The sequence below is a fragment of the Herpailurus yagouaroundi genome, unplaced genomic scaffold (assembly GCF_014898765.1).
Source record: "Herpailurus yagouaroundi ecotype Mexico unplaced genomic scaffold, PumYag 140, whole genome shotgun sequence".
Classification (NCBI taxonomy): Eukaryota; Metazoa; Chordata; class Mammalia; order Carnivora; family Felidae; genus Herpailurus; species Herpailurus yagouaroundi.
In genome coordinates this window covers 31,830,211-31,846,894 of record NW_024412395.1, presented here as the reverse complement: position 1 = coordinate 31,846,894, position 16,684 = coordinate 31,830,211, and the positions used below count along the sequence as shown (strand labels likewise).

At 36.7% G+C, this 16,684-nt stretch overlaps 1 protein-coding gene across 3 annotated transcripts in view; it reads right to left on the bottom strand.

Moving 5' to 3' along the window:
• The window catches only part of EPC2 (enhancer of polycomb 2), a 121,296-nt gene that overhangs the window by 37,600 nt on the left and 67,012 nt on the right, over window positions 1–16,684 (bottom strand). For all 3 annotated transcript variants that reach the window (XM_040475006.1, XM_040475005.1, XM_040475007.1), the window contains exon 3: window positions 3,241–3,386. In XM_040475006.1, coding sequence (XP_040330940.1) covers window positions 3,241–3,386 — 146 coding nt within the window. The remainder of the gene's footprint in view (window positions 1–3,240; window positions 3,387–16,684) is intronic.

Sequence of the window (16,684 nt, the reverse complement as noted above, 5' to 3'; positions counted from 1 at the left end):
GCAAGGCAGATACAATTTAAACAATAAGTGAACAACGTAAGAACTTTAGAACTGAGTATTAGTGCATTAAGATATATGAAAGAATCATAAAATACTCCATCTGGGAGTGCCTGTGTTGATAGCTTAAGATACAAGCATAAATTCTGAGGACAGATATTGAGGGAAACAGCAACAAACACTATGTAGAGGAAAAACGGAAGAGAAGATGAAGAAAGAAGACAAGACTCAAGAAATGTGGAGGTCAACAGCACCCACTACTCTAGGGACATTTAGTAGGATACAGGCTGAAATGGATGGATGACAATGAGAAGGTCAATGGTGCCCTGGGTGCAATTTCAGTAAACTGAAATGGATCGTAGTATGGGTAAGAGTTAAACAATACAGCTAATCTTTTAAAAATTTAACTGGTGACAAAAAAAAAGAGGAAAGACACAGGGTAGTATTTTATAGAGAAATATGAGGTCGAATGAAAGGCTTCTCTTGGAAATAGGGACCCCATGACATATTTTTGGGCAAAGGTAGAAAGACTGAAGAAGTGAGAGAAGAGATAATTAAAGATGAAATATTCAAGGAATATACAGGTGGAAAAAGAAGAGTGAGAATTAGAAATTTAGGGACCGAAGGGATTAAAAAAAACCCCACATCATTGTGAGTTTTGGGAGTCACTGGAGAGATGAGGAATACAGTACAGGATCATGTGGAGTTAAGAGAGTAAGTCAGAAAAGTTAAACTTGAGAGGTCTGGGGACTATCTAGGTGGAGAAGCCAACAGGCAACATGAAAAGAGAAAAAAGAAAGTCCTGGAGCTTGAGAAGGAAGTCAAGGGTAAAGATATATGTATTATTACCCTCAGAAAAATGCTTGCTAAGGTGATATTATCCCAAAATACATAAGGTAAGAATATCAAGAACAGAATTTCAAGAAACCCTGATGTTTGCAGAAATTAATGAAAAGGACTCAGTAGAAGACAATTAGAAGGAATGGTCAAAGAAAATAATGTAAAAAATCAGAAGAGAACGAAGTATATTCCAAAGAGCAAAGTTGAGGTGTTTCAAGAAATAAAGAGAGCTCAGTTAAAATAAATGAATGAGGACTGAAATTAATCACGGCATTTGGCAACAGGAATTTTCAATAATGACTTCACTGCAGTAGTCTCCACAGAATGATGGGAGCAGAAGCTTTGTCTCAGTCTATCTTTTATGTCTTTTCTCTGTCAACCTAATAAATATTGCTTTAACCACAAACTTGATTCCTTGCCTTGAGATCTGCTACTATGTTAGCTGCCAAAAAGGAAAAATAAAGAAATCCATGAATCCATAGTTCAGGTACCTGGAATGAGAAGAGTCTTTGGTATCTTTAATCCTTAGTTCTAATAACAGGACCATTATCTTGTCCCTAAGGCAAACTTCTACCTTTGTCTACACTGCCAAAAGCAGGTGCTACTATGCTCTGAGCCTACCCAATTTTAGGGCTTTGAAGCTTGTCACTGAACAAAAAGAACTAAAAAAGGATAGTGTTGATTGTATGTGGACAGTTAAGTGTATTATTGTTCACGTGTGTTTTGTTTATCCTGCCCCACTTAGATGAGAAGCTCCCCAAGGGCAGAACTTCTGTCACCTCCCTTGTTCACCTAAGCACTAAGTAATTACTGACTGAAATGAAAGAAAGCAAATTACAGAATAGAGCATTGAAGGCTTCTGAGGATATAACTTCAGCCACCAAGAGTAATCTTTGAGCAATCATGAAAAATAGCAGATATACCAAAATAAAGACTGAACCTAAGATTGCTAGAAGTTTGCATATAAAGAAGAAAAATGAACCTATACCTGATGCCAGTAATCAAAATCTTAGGAAAACTGTGAGCACTAATAAGAATATTTTCAATATTCAATTTGATAATTAAAACAAATTTCCAATAAAAAAAGACAGTCTTTCAAAAAACCAACTAAGTTGAATTTTACAACATTCGGTTTCCAATGTACTTTTTTTGATTGCACATCAAATATTACTTTCCATCCAAATGGGGGGAAAAGACTGGAAGAAAGGCTAAATATGCAGCAGGCATTTCACAATGGAAAAGTTTTGAAAAATGTTCTGAATAGCTAGTAATGCCTTAAGGATTTAAAGGACTTTAGTTGGGAGGTAAAGGAAAATAATGAATTTGTAATGGGTAAACTACTGAAAAGTGTTAACAGTCTACTATAAAATGTTTACTTTTATCTCTAACTTCTTACTACATTAATAACAATTAATATATTAATACACCACACAGATACACCAAGCCATTATTTTTTAAAACAATTTATTTTTAAAATCTAATTACAACAATCTATACATGTTCATTATAGTAAATTTGGAAAACAGAAACAGAATAAAGAACATAATAATCACCAATAATCCTACCACTTAAATAGAACCAATAGTGGTATTTTGTTGGATTTTCTTGATCTTTTATTCAATGCGCACATATAAATGTAAACACTTTAAATGAATCTCAGAGTTTTGCATTTAAACAATTCTGTATCCTTTTTTGAAATCTAACATTACATAATGAGCAATTTCTGTTAATATTCAAAATAATTATTTTTAATGGCTATGTGATATTTTACCCTACAGACAACTTGTAAGTTATTCTGAACATCCTTGTTCAAAAATCTGACATTTTTACCAGTTATTTTTTTTGAGAATGACTCCTAGAGGTAGGATTACTAAATCAAAAGGTACACACATTTTAAGGTTCCTGACATATGCTGCCTAATTGCTTTCCAAAAAGACCATACCCTTTTAAATTCTCTATACCATATTTAGAATGACCCACTAAAAAAATTACTTCTTTGAGAATAATTTTTTCTTCACTTAAAATTTTAAGTAATATATACATAAAACTAAAATGATAATGAGTACCTTAATAAATCTGAGCTTAACTAAGCCAGATTTGGTATAAGATATTTGCCTTAAAGACCCAACCAAGCAAATTTAGTCCTATGAAAAGGATCGAGAAGGTATTAAATACTATTGCAGCTAGTATTATTTTTATATCCAAACAGTCAGAATAGTACTATTCATACTCCTATTCAAAGAAATTATGCTGAATTATTCAGTTCAAGGAATACTGTAAACAGAAATTCTAAGATGTCAGGGAAATTTAAAAGGCAATATACTCAGGTCTAAAGAAAATGCAAAATAAAGCTACTAACTGGATTAACTTTAAGACAGGAGACATTTTTACAAGGTACAGTACCTGATTAGAACTGGCTTTTTCAAGTCTGTCAATCATAATTTCAAATTGCAAAGGCTTAATTTCCATCTTTCTGTTAAGTCTATTTAATAAGGTCTCATCTTCTGAATCCATATCATAATCTGGTTGCTCGTTGTCTAGATTAAAGGCTAGAAAAGAAAAGAAAAATTCTTCAAACTGAGGAGAAATTATGGAGTTACAGTGTGTTTATATTTGACCACAGAATACTACTAAATCACAACGCATTGACCAAAGAGAAGCTCATGAGCAGACACCTAAAAATTGGTTTCAGAGTACACCCAAAACTAATGTAACATACATCGTATGTCAACTATACTCAAATAAAAAAAACAAAACAAAAACAAAAAATTGGTTTCGGAGACTGGAAGCACAGTGTAAGAAAAAATAAAATCTGAATTCATAGATGTGAATTAAAGTTTAACAGAACAGTAAAAGCAGTAACTAAAATTAATCTATTTTAAAAATAGAGGATCACAACAACCTACTGAAGATATTTGCAAGTGACATATTCAATAAAGACTTAGTATCCAAAATATATAAAGAACTTACACAACTTAACAAAAAAACCAAATAATCCAATTAAAAAATGGGCAGAAGACATGAACTGATGTTTCTCCAAAGAAGACCTACAAATGTCCACCTGACAGATGAAAAGATGCTTAACATCAGTCATCATCAGGGAAATACAAATCAAAACCACATGAGAGATCACCACACATCTGTCAGAGTAGCTAAAATCAAAAACCCAAGAAACAACAAGTGTTGGCAAGAATGTGAAGAAAAAGGAACTCTCTTGCACTGTTGCTGGGAATGCAAACTGGTGGAGCCACTATGGCAAACAGTACGGAGATTCCTCGAAAAGTTAAAAACAGAACTGCCCTATGATCCAGTAATTGCACTACTGGGTATCTACCCCCAGTACAAAAACACGAATTCAAATACCCCTACATTTATTGCAGCATTATTTACAACAGCCAAGTATGGAAGCAGCCCAAGTGTCCATTGATAGATGAAGAGATAAACAAGATGTGCTATATATATAACAGAATATTATTCAGCCATAAAAAGAACTGAAATCTTGTCATTTGCAACAACATGGATGGAGCTAGACAGTATAATGCTAACTGCAACAAGACAGTCAGAGAGACAAAAATACCATATGATTTCACTCATATGTAGAATTTAGGAAAAAAAAAACCAAATGAACAAAGGAAAAGGGAAAAGAGAAAGACAAACCAAAAACAGACCCTTAACTATAGAGAAAAACAGATGGTTACCAGAGGGGAGGTGGTGGGAGATGGGTGTAAGAGGTGAAGGGGATTAACAGTACGCTTATTTGGATGAGCACTGAGTAATATATGGAATTGGTGAGTCACAATATTGTACACCTTAAACTAATAAAGCACTATATGTTAACTATACTGGAATTAAGATTTAAAAAATCAAAAATAGAACATCATGAAATATATGCCAAAATAGTAGCAATTATTAAAAAAAGATGTTATATATTTATCAACATGGTAGTTTGGTAATATAATGAGAAGCTATCTAAGAAAATTAAGAATCTAGAAATAAACTCAAGTGTAAAGTGTATGTATCATAAGAATGGTATTTCAAATCACTGAGGATAAAGAAGATTATTAATAAAAAGGGATTATACATACTAGTTACCTTTTAAAACTTAAGTTAGAATTCTACCTCATTCCTAATACCAATAAATGATGTATTTAACAAAATTTTATAGTAAAAAATAAAATGCAAAAAATGCTAGAGGAAAATGCAAGGGGAAACATGTTTGGGTAGGTACAAGCTCAGAAGCCATAAAACGAATTAAATAAATGCAAACACAGCAACAAGATATATTTCACTCATCAGACAAAGATCTAAAACTTGATGGTACGCTATTTTGGAATGAATGGAGGAAGGAAATCTCAAACACCATGAAGAGGAAATTAAAACTGGTATTCAGTTCAATTAAAGACACCTACTCCTGGACTTGGCAATTCTATTTCTAGGAATTTATCGTATAAATATACGAACAAATATACATATACAAGAATATTAGATGTGACACTGTAAGAAGTAAAAAATATAAAAACAAGCAATGTATGTGGGAATACAGAAATACTGTATATAATGGTTTGTACATACATGGAATAGACTGAAGCCCTAAAAATGAATGATAATGATGTATGTATACTGATAGGGAAAGACACCTATCTTAACAAAAAGTGAGAAAAGCTAAGGTACAAAATAGTGTATATGTGCACTTATTTTTAAAAAATATAAATAGAATATATATGTATACATATATACTCTTTTAAGTGCACAGATTATTTTTATATAGTGCACAAAGATACGTTTTTATTTATTTTTTAAATTGTTACATATTTATTTTTGAGAGAGAGAGAGCGGGAGCAGGGGAGGGACAGAGAGAGAGAGAGAGAGAGAGAGAGAGAGAGAGAAGGGGGGGAGAGAGAGAGAGAGGGAGAATGCATCCAAAGCAGAGCTTTCAGCACAGAGCACAACATGGGGCTCGAACTCACCAACCATGAGATCATGACCTGAACCAAAGTCAGATGCCCAACTGATGAGCCACCCAGGTGCCCCAAAGATACGTTTTTAAAAGGGTAAGGAGAGGTGCGCCTGGGTGGCTTAGTCCATTAAGCATCTTGATTTCAGCTCAGGTCATGATCTCACAGTGCATGGGATCGAGCCCCACATTGGGCTCTGCTGCACTGTCAGCACAGAGCTTGCTTGGGATTCATTCTCATTCTCTCTCTCTCTCTCTCTCTCTCTCTCAAAAATTACTTCTGGTTAAAGGTACCTTTCAAAGTCCCTTAGATTACCTTTTACTTGGATATATTCACATGCAAGTATCTGACAGGCATAATTATATAGTGCAATGAAAATATGAAGAATCCAGAAGTAATAATACAAGAAAATTTCTCAGAGCTAATAAATAAATGGCAAGAAGTTTTCAGATTAAAAGACTTTACCGACCATGGTATGAAACGAGTGGCATGCAATTCAATGCGGCACATAATGATGGGCTAGCTACTGCCCATTACTTCATGATATTATTATGAATATGAATATTACTACTACATAATATTATGCCTATTATATATTTTGTGTTAAGGGGAAATATGTGCTCCCCACATTTCCACTCAAATCTTCAGGAGGGAAAAGTACAGGAAAAATACTTTCAGCTTCTCTCTACCCCTGTACTTTCTCCTCAGCCAAGGAAGGCGTGACTTAGGCAGATGAATTTGCAAGGAGGACCTAATCAGTTCAATATCTCTGAGTGCATAATCTCCTGTGCTTCTTCCTTCTCTTGAAGAGGGGCATTCTAGTCAGCCCTCTACTACATGGTAAGCATAGGGGCCAATTCTGTCCTTGTATGCGGAGGCCTGCTTTGTCTCCAACCAGTGCCCAAACAATGGTGGGTAAGCTTGTCTAATTCAGGGGTTAAATATGAGAAAGTCCACTGAGGTCATGTATCTATGTCTTGTCTTCCAACACCATTTTTACTAGTATCCGTGTCTGTTTCTCAATTGGTTCCAAAGTAGAAAAGAAAAAAGAATGTTGCTTTTTGTCCTCCTAAGCAAAATTTGCAGGCTACACTCAACAATTTATAAGTGGCAATGTTTTTTTTGACTTCAGAACATTCTATCTTCTATACTCCAGTCTCCATCATATGGCCTCTAAGATCATACATATTCTCTGTTCAGTTTATTCCACTCACCCTATTCTCTCTGGTTATTTGCATAACTACGATGCAATAGCACATGTGGTGTAAGTACTCTCTAACACACTGAATATAAGTTAAATGAGAGCGCTTTAAATTCCCAGCCTTGTAAAAACATAGTAAAACAAACATGGATAATTTCCCTATCTCAATTCTGTGAATTTAGAACTCTTCACATACACCTATCCTTGTTATTTATAGATACTAATCACGATATCTGTCTGTGAACCCTCCTATGCCATGTTTGATACCATGTGACATTCCATTCCACAGGGTTAGAGTAACTGACCCTAAACACCTAACCCATTGGTAACCAGTGACCTATGAAATAGAACAGGGTTTAAAGCTTTTGTAACAGAAATGTGAACACAAAGACTGCTTCTGGTTAAATAAGGCAGAACGAACACAAATATGTGTCCAAAAATTCCAAAATAAAAGCAGAACAATGTTTGTTTTTTTTCTTCAAATGGCATTTATCTTCAGAGGTGATGAGAACAAGGAGGTAAGAATTATCAATCAAATTTTCAGACTTACAAAAGCTACAGCTTAGCAGACAAGAGAACACTGAAATATAAAACAGTCAGGGCAGGGCAGTGGGGGAGGCAGGTGGAGAGAAAACAACTTGAAGCAGGAAAACTCCCCCTATCTATCTAAAGACTTATTAAGAGTTGAGATCAATGGTTTACTCTCTGAAAGAAGGGGTAAAACACTTCTGAAAATAGGAAAATTAGTTAAAAATCTTTATATGGAGAATTAGATCCTTCTCTTGTCCAGTGTAGCTAACCAACTAGTTTTTCTCCCAAATGGTAGAAGCCTGGCAGATTAATCTGCAAAGGCCGATCCAGAGAGCCTGTGGGCTCTGGAGCACCAGGCATATACCGAGGGAAAGTAAAAGGCTCCACACCAAATGAGAAAGGGTAAGCAACAGGCTATGTGTTGAATCATGAAATCTGCCAGCACTGCCATCCACTGCCATCTCACCTTGCCATACCCACCTCCCAACTCAGCTATAAAAACAAAAACAGGGGCACCTGGGTGGCTTAGTTGATTGAGTGTCCCACTCTTGATTTTGGCTCAGGTCATGATCCCAGGGTCGTGGGATCGAGGCTCATGCTGGACTCTGCTGAGTGTGGAGCCTGCTTGGGATTCTCTCCCCCCACCCTGCCCCTCTTCCCTGGTCTCACACTCTCTTGCTTTAAAAGAAAAACAAAACAGGAGCACCTGGGTGGCTTCACTGGCCGACTTCAGCTCAGGTCATGATCTCATGGCTTGTGAGTTCTAGCCCCGTGTCGGGCTCTGTGCTGACAGCTCGGAGCCTGGATCCTGCTTCAGATCTGTGTTTCCCTCTCTCTCTGCCCCTAACCCACTCACATTCTGTCTCTCTCTCAAAAGTAAATAAATATTTAAAATTTAAAAAAATAAAATAAAAGAAAAACAAAAAGCCAAAAAAAACCAAAAAGTTAGCCACCACATAAATGATCTTATTCCAATATAACTGGAACAGTCAAGTAATCCAGATATTTGAGAAAAGACAGCAAAACAAATATAATGAAAAAAAGAAACTCAGAGAAAAAAATGAGAATGAAGAGAAAGAAAAAAATAACCCTTACGGAGATATTACTGCATCCATGAAAGTAGAACAGAAACAGGATACTATATAAAAGGAACAGTTAGAGAACAGAAAATTAAAATTTTAAAGTATAATAGCAAAAATAAATAACATCAGCATTCTCAACAATGCTAGATGTTAAAGACAACAGTGTTCAAAATTCCTAAGTGTTCAAGAGTCAAAACAACCTAAAACCCTCTATCCAGCCAAACTATCAATCAAGCACGAGGCTACAATAAAAATATTATCAGACATGCAAGAACCCAAAAAAATGCACCTTCCAAACACCCTTTCTCAGAAAGCCACTGGAAAGTGTGCTCCATAAGAATGGAGTATATCTAAACATAAGAGAAGTCTGGAATCCAGGAAAGAGGGAAGCAAACACATGAGAGAAGCGAAGAATTCCCAAGATGATGATGACAGATGACAATCATGTAGTAAGCCTAAGAGCAACCAGTCTAGAATAAAGCAGCAAAATTAATGGTTCCAGGAAAAAATGTCCATGAAAGAAATAAAATTAACAGATTATTTGACTATTTGAACTTATTAAAAGAGTTATACTTCCATGGGAGAACTTGCATTGAATTAATGAAAGGCACATAGAAAAAGAAACAGAAACATAAGAAAGTTGTCTCCTTTGAACATAAAAACCTAAGCAAGAAAGGAAATGTAATCATTAAGTACTTGTTTCAGTTGCTAATATTTGCAGAATACTGTATACACTGAATACTGATTTAATAATGTAATTATAGCCAAAAAAAAAAGGGGGGGCAGGGAAAGTGTGTCGGGTAGATAAGTAAAAAGAAGAACATTTTAACGTTTATTTATTTTTGAGACAGAGAGAGACAGAGCATGAACGGGGGAGGGGCAGAGAGAGAGGGAGACACAGAATCGGAAGTGTGCTCCAGGCTCTGAGCTATCAGCCCAGAGCCTGATGCGGGGCTCGAACCCACGGACTGTGAGATCGTGACCTGAGCTGAAGTCGGACGCTCAACCGACTGAGCCACCCAGGCGCCCCAAGAAGAACATTTTAAATAGAGGAGAGAATATATTTTTCTAAAAAGTAGCTATCTCAGGGTGCCTGGGTGGCTCAGTCAGTTGAACACCTAACTTCAGCTCAAGTCATGATCTTGCATTCATGGGTTCGAGCCCTGGTCTCTGTGCTGACAGCTCAGAGCCTGGAGCCTGCTTTGGATTCTGTGTCTCCCTCTCTCTCTGCCCCTCCCCTCCTCAAGCTCGGTCTTTCTCTCAAAAAAATAAAATGTTAAAAATAATAAAAATAATAAAAAAAGAGGTGGACATACATTTTTAAGAAGCAGCTATCTCTCAGAATGGGATAAAGACTGCCCTTATTAGGGGAAGAAAATCTCAACTAAGCCTATTGATAAGCGTATTAACCTGATAAAAACATGTGATTTAAAAGACCTAAAAACCCAAACCAACCACCACCCCCCAGAGGCAATATGCGTGTTAATGATGAGAACAAGTGAAAAGGTACCATTTATAATATGGGCCATGGAAGACCAAAGCTGTGAGGTAACAGAAATGAGAAGGAAAAAAGCAAAAGAGTTCCAGTTCTAGTTTATAAGCATTAAGAATCCTTATAAAAGGCACTTGGGTGGCTCAGTAGGTTAAGTGTCCGACTCTTGATTTCAGCTCAGGTCATGATCTCACGGCTTTTTCAATGTTTATTTATTTTTGGGACAGAGAGAGACAGAGCATGAACGGGGGAGGGGCAGAGAGAGAGGGAGACACAGAATCGGAAACAGGCTCCAGGCTCTGAGCCATCAGCCCAGAGCCCGACGCGGGGCTCGAACTCACGGACCGCGAGATCGTGACCTGGCTGAAGTCGGACGCTTAACCGACTGCGCCACCCAGGCGCCCCATGATCTCACGGCTTTTGAGTTTGAGCCCTGCATAGGGTTCAGCTCTGACAGTGCAGAGCCTGCTTGGGATTCTCTCTCTCCTCCCTCTCTGTCCCTCCTCAACTCGCAATCTCGTTCTCTCTCTCAAAATAAACATTAAAAATTTCTTTAAGAATCCTTACACTAATTCCCTTTTTGCTTTAGTTAATCTGAATCGTAATTGCTAACCTTATAATAAAAAATATCTATTTAATACACTTAATCCTTTGTAAAAAATGTTTCCCCGAGGGTTAGTACAACTTATTTTGAGGTTTTAGGTTTCAAGCAGAACTTTATTTTTCCTTTGATTTGTTTGTAGTCCTAAACATTTCCAGTTAGTATTCAGTAGCTTAATAAAACCCTAATTCAGTTGTTGCTTGTAAGTACTGTGAATTACAATTACTTATAACAATGGTTATCCCTGATGCAATTCCTATTATCCTCAAATGAATGCTTCACATACGTTTTCTCTAATGTTCACAAAACCCGGGAGAGGATGGTATTGTATCTTCACTGCAAAATAAAATTGAGATTTTAGAGGTGTTTCAGTTAGTTTGCACCTTGTCACACAGAATTTGAACCCAAGTATGTTGGATTCAGAAGTACATGCTACTTTCCCTTTACCACAACTTGCCTGAAAGGAGTGCATTTATATGTGCCCCTAGTCTGTGGGTTGTTCTTACGATTCTTTGCTTGTACAGAAATTTTAAGTTTTAATAGAGTACAATTTATTAACCTTTCCCTTATGGTTTCTCTCTTTGCCTTACGAATTCTTTAAGTCATAAGGTTATCCTTTTTTTTAAAATGTTAATATTTTGTGTTTCATATTTAGTCTTTATTTGGTTGTTCTTCCATATGGATAACCATTGTCCCAGCACTACTTATCAAATATTTTCATTCTTGGGGTGCCTGGGTGGCTCAGTCAGTTGAATGTCCAACTTCAGGTCATGATCTCATGGTTTGCTTCTTGAGTTCAAGTCCCACACTGGGCTCGCTGCTGTCAGTGCAGAGCCCACTTTGAATTTTTTTTTTTTTTTCAACGTTTATTTATTTTTGGGACAGAGAGAGACATAGCATGAATGGGGGAGGGGCAGAGAGAGAGGGAGACACAGAATCGGAAACAGTAGCCCACTTTGGATCACTGTCCCCCTTCTCTTCTGCCCCTCCCCTGCTCACACTCTCTCCCTTAAAAATAATAAAAATTTTTCATCCTTTCCCCACTGACTTGGAATGTCTCTGTGATCACACATCAAATTTCCACATATCTGTAGGTGGGTATGTTTGTTTCTTAGCCTTTTTTCCTTCCATGGGTCTGCTTACCAGTCACTGAATAAAAGATTAATATCTCAAACCATAGAATTTTAAGAAAGCATTGACTGTGAAAGGAAAAAATGAAATTGGGGCAGGGGAGGCAGAAAATGGATAGCAACTAGACTTCTTTGAATATGGCTTCTTTTATAGATATGACTTTTAGAACCAATTTTACATAATATGAAACAAAATAAAATCTTGGAACAAAATCCTTAAGAACAAAATTAAATGGAACAAACAAAGCCAACTGTCATTTGGGTTCTATTACAAGTATCTTTAAAATATAGTAAAATGAAATTTCTAGTGGGAAATACTCTTAAGACCAAAAGCAAAAACGAACCAACCAACAAACCAAAAAAACTTCAAACTGTTTTTGATAATTATATTATTGGTACAACGTGTTGGCATTATTATTCTGAGACTATTGTGGTGTAAGGTGGGATAAAACAAGGTAATTATGTGGCCACCCTTGAGAACTGATAGATGTGAAGGTTTTAAGTTTGTAAAATTAAAACCCTGTAGTCTTGATTTAAGTAAGAAATATTAGTAAAAAACTCATATGTATTTTACCTTTCAAATTGTAAAAGTACGTATTTCCCTGTGAGGTCCACTAAAAAGTCTTAGAGAAGCTGGCCAACCCAGTAGCAGTGAACATCCCTAGTGCCCAGATTGTAGTCTCCAACCAGAATATGCCACTAAAAGGAACATAAACTCCCTGGAGAAATGGATGCTTTCAGCTCTGAGCCAGGAAATACAAAAGGTGAGCCTATAATATCTTAGTTTTCTTGCTTTTGGGTACGGTACAGCCATGTCAAAAGGATTTAAAAGCTAACCTGAGGGGCGCCTGGGTGGCTCAGTCGGTTAAGCGGCCGACTTCAGCTCAGGTCACGATCTCGCGGTCCGTGAGTTCGAGCCCCGCATCGGGCTCTGGGCTGATGGCTCAGAGCCTGGAGCCTGCTTCCGATTCTGTGTCTCCCTCTCTCTCGGCCCCTCCCCCATTCATGCTCTGTCTCTCTCTGTCTCAAAAATAAATAAACGTTAAAAAAAAAATAAATAAATAAATAAAAAAAAATAAAAGCTAACCTGAATGTTTTTTCCTACAGGCCAGAAATGGATGAATATGAATATAAGGATAATAATGCAATGAATTAAATCATAATAAAAATATATGTAAGTTCATGATCCATAATGACTCTAATAACAATAAACATCCTCACAGTCACTTTTAGAAGGTACTAAGAAACGAACCTCCATCAGGAAGTTCAGAATTTTTGGTTCTCTCCTTTTGTTTTTAGGATCTAGAGAATGAGACCCCACCCCCAAACCCCAGCCCCAGCTACCAGCACATGGATAGGGTGGTACATGCAGTGGAGTCCATATAGGCTGGAGGCATCATGAGGGGTTAAGGGTGGTGAATGGTGCCCCATCCGTCCCTGGACTTCAGTGTAAAGTGACTCCTTCCAGGCTGGGGGGAAGGAGGTGGCATTCCAGAGGCAACACAGTGGGGAGGAGACCTGGAATGTGATTTTCTTCATTGTTTGAGCCTCTGGTGGCAAGCAAAGACTGGCCACGGGTCTGACTCGGGCCTCTCCTTGTACCTACAAGTACTATGGACAAGCTGTTCTGCTGTGGAAGCCCATGCCAGGGCCTGGGAACTGCTTTATCCCAAAATATTTATGAGCATGGGGCCTGTGCCAAAGACCGTTTTTCCTAAATGACTCTGACTGTGGAGGGAGATGCTCATTTTGGTGCCTCTGCAACCCAACTATAGTCTATTTTTGCTTTTCTTTTTTTTTTTTTCCATATTGTATAATTTTATTTATGTGAAATGTTCAAAAAAGACATATAGAGGAAAAGATTAGTGTTTGCATAAGGCTGGGGGTGGGAAAAGGAAGTGACTCTCAATGGGCATGAGCTTTCTTTTCAGGGTGATGGAAATTACAATTACAACAGGAGGTGCGGGGGGGGGGGGGGACCCAGGAAATCAGGATGCAATGAGTCAGGTTAGCAAGAAGGTAAGAAACTCTGATCTAGATTCACAGGGAGAGGATGAAGAGATACAGTTTTCAGTCTGGCCAATCACACTGAAATGGCATCATCAGAAAAGTTCTCACAAGTGAGTGTGTTCTGCCTTTTGAAAATAAATCTAGACATTCTGTTTCCCTCCATTTATATAATCTGTTAATTTATTTGTGAACTCAGATCAATTCACAAAAGACTTGTGCCCATTTGAAAAGGGAATAGTGATTAGAGATCTGGGCCAGTGAGTCCTGTGTTTACTTCTTTTTCTTTCAACACCTTTGTCAGGATATCATCTATATACCATATAATTCACATGTCTTTAAGTGAATAATGTATTAATAAAGCATTTAGTGTATTATATCACCATTATACTACATCAGTCTAATTGTAACATCTTTCCTTCTGCGACAGTGGCAACCATTAATGATCACTGCCTTGATCCATTAACTCCTCAGGGGTTGCAAAACAGTGACACTCTATCCTTCCTTCTTGTTTTGCTTTAGCTGGAATACTTCTATACAGAGAAACATCCCTGCTTCAACCACTTAGGGAGTCTGAGATACAGTTCATTAGAAAAAGGCAAGATAAATGCTCAATTTCCAATTATATTAAGAAAATGCTGTTTTTCTTGTAAGGAGTGGTGTGAGAATGGTATTATGTTTATATTTTTAAATTCCCAGATGAAATGACATTGGATTGGCTATATAAAATCATGGGGTAGGGGAAAAATGGTCGTAGAAGAACAATATTACAATGTTGAGTGATGAGTTCAAGGCAGTTCAATGCATGACTTTTTCTACTTATTCATCTTTTTAAAGTTTATTTATTTATTTTGAGAGAGAGAGAGAGAGAGAGAGAGAGAGAGAGAGAGAACTGCCTGTGAGTGGAGGAGGGGCAGAGAGAGAGAGAGAGAGAGAGAGAGAATCCCAAACAGGCTCTGCACTAATAGTGCAGAGCCTGATGTGGGGCTTGAACTCACGAACCGTGAGATCATGACCGGAGCAGATCCAAGAGTCACTGAATGAGCCACCTAGATGCCCCTACTTTTTCTACTTTTGAAGATGTAACTTTTCTATAATAAAAGCTTCTTAAAATATAAATATAGGGGCATCTCAGGTTAAATGTCCAACTTCGGCTCAGGTCACGATCTCACGGTTCATGAGTTTGAGCCTTGCATCAGGCTCTGTGCTGACAGCTCAGAGCCCGGAACCTGCTTCAGATTCTGTCTCCCTCTCTCTCAGCCTCTTCCCCACTCACACACCATTTCTCTCCCGGTTTCTCTCTCTTTCTCTCAAAAATACACAAACATTAAAAAAATAAATAAATAAAAAATAAATACCTAAAATATATAAAGAATCTGTAAAAAAGAGTCAGTAAATGGTCCCAAAGATATGAAGAGGTAATTTACATAGCAAAATGCTTAACGTCACTATAATTGGGAAAAGGCAAATTTAAATCAGCAAATACCATTTCATATCCATCAGACTGGGAAAAATTATAAAGCTTAACAATAACAAGTGTTGGTAAAATTATGAAAAACAAGAACTCTTTACACTTCTCGTAAAAATACAGACTAGTATAACCAGTTTGGAGAGCGATTTTGCAATATCTAGTAAAGTTAAACATGCACATTCTAAAAGACCCAGCAATTCCACTTTACAAGTCTATATCCCACAGATGTACTCACAAATGTGGACAAAACAAGTACAAGGCTGTTCACTGCTACATTACTCAGAAGAGCAAAACATTAGAAAAAAAAACAAACCCTAAATGTTCAATAGAACAGAGAAATAGATATATTTACACAAAATTATATTTATAAAATGAAAACTTATGTTGACAAAAAACGTGCACATGAATGTTCATAAGCATCTTTATTCATAATAGCCAAAACTTGGAAACAACAATCCAAACGTCCTTCAACAGAAGGGTTAAACAAACTGGGGAACATCCACACTATGGAATTATATTCAGCAATACATAGGATCAAACTAAGGATACATGCAACACTTGGATTAATCTCAAGGGAATTATGTTGAATGGAAAAAAAAAAAGCCAATTCCAAAGGGTAAGTACTATAGATTCCATTTATATAACATTCTTGAAATGATAAAACTACAGACATGGAAAACACATTAGTATCAGTAAAACAAGGTCAATAAATGCATCTATCTCATAAGATTCTTGTCAGGATTATATAAAATAATTTGTGCAAATCATAGGGCCCAGTACAGAGGAACAGTGCTCAATAAAGGTAGGCTGTTACTATTACTCAACTCCATTTATAGACAGATCAAGACTATCCTGTGATTTAGCAGAAGTGATACTAAAGTAATAGGTAGGTCTTTTTAGTATTAATGCCCTTAATAATCAGGTATATAGAAACGAGGGCTTTTAGTTTAAATTCTTTAAAGCAGGCCCAACTATGAATAACTGAAAACAGATTATTGCAAAAAAGGTACTTTTTTCTATTTCTTTGAAGACTAAGACTTCCCATATAAGAAGAGCTGCTACATCTATTTCTCTGGCTTATTTCCTTAAGACTGATTTGTACCCAATGTATTAAAGTCACAAATACTTTGATAGAATCTGCAAAACTTTTCAAATTAACCCACAGTTTAACCTTGTATCTAGTCATGGTTATACTTGGAAGTAATTTTTTTCTATTATTCTTTAAGTCCGGACATGGGAAATTTTAACTTAAAGCAAAAAAGAAATAACAAACATCCAGGGGTGGGAGCTTGTTAAATGACTGACAGTTATGTCACAAATGACTTCTCCTATATGTTTCACCTATCAAAGGAGAAAAAAATGATTTTAGGTGAGTTA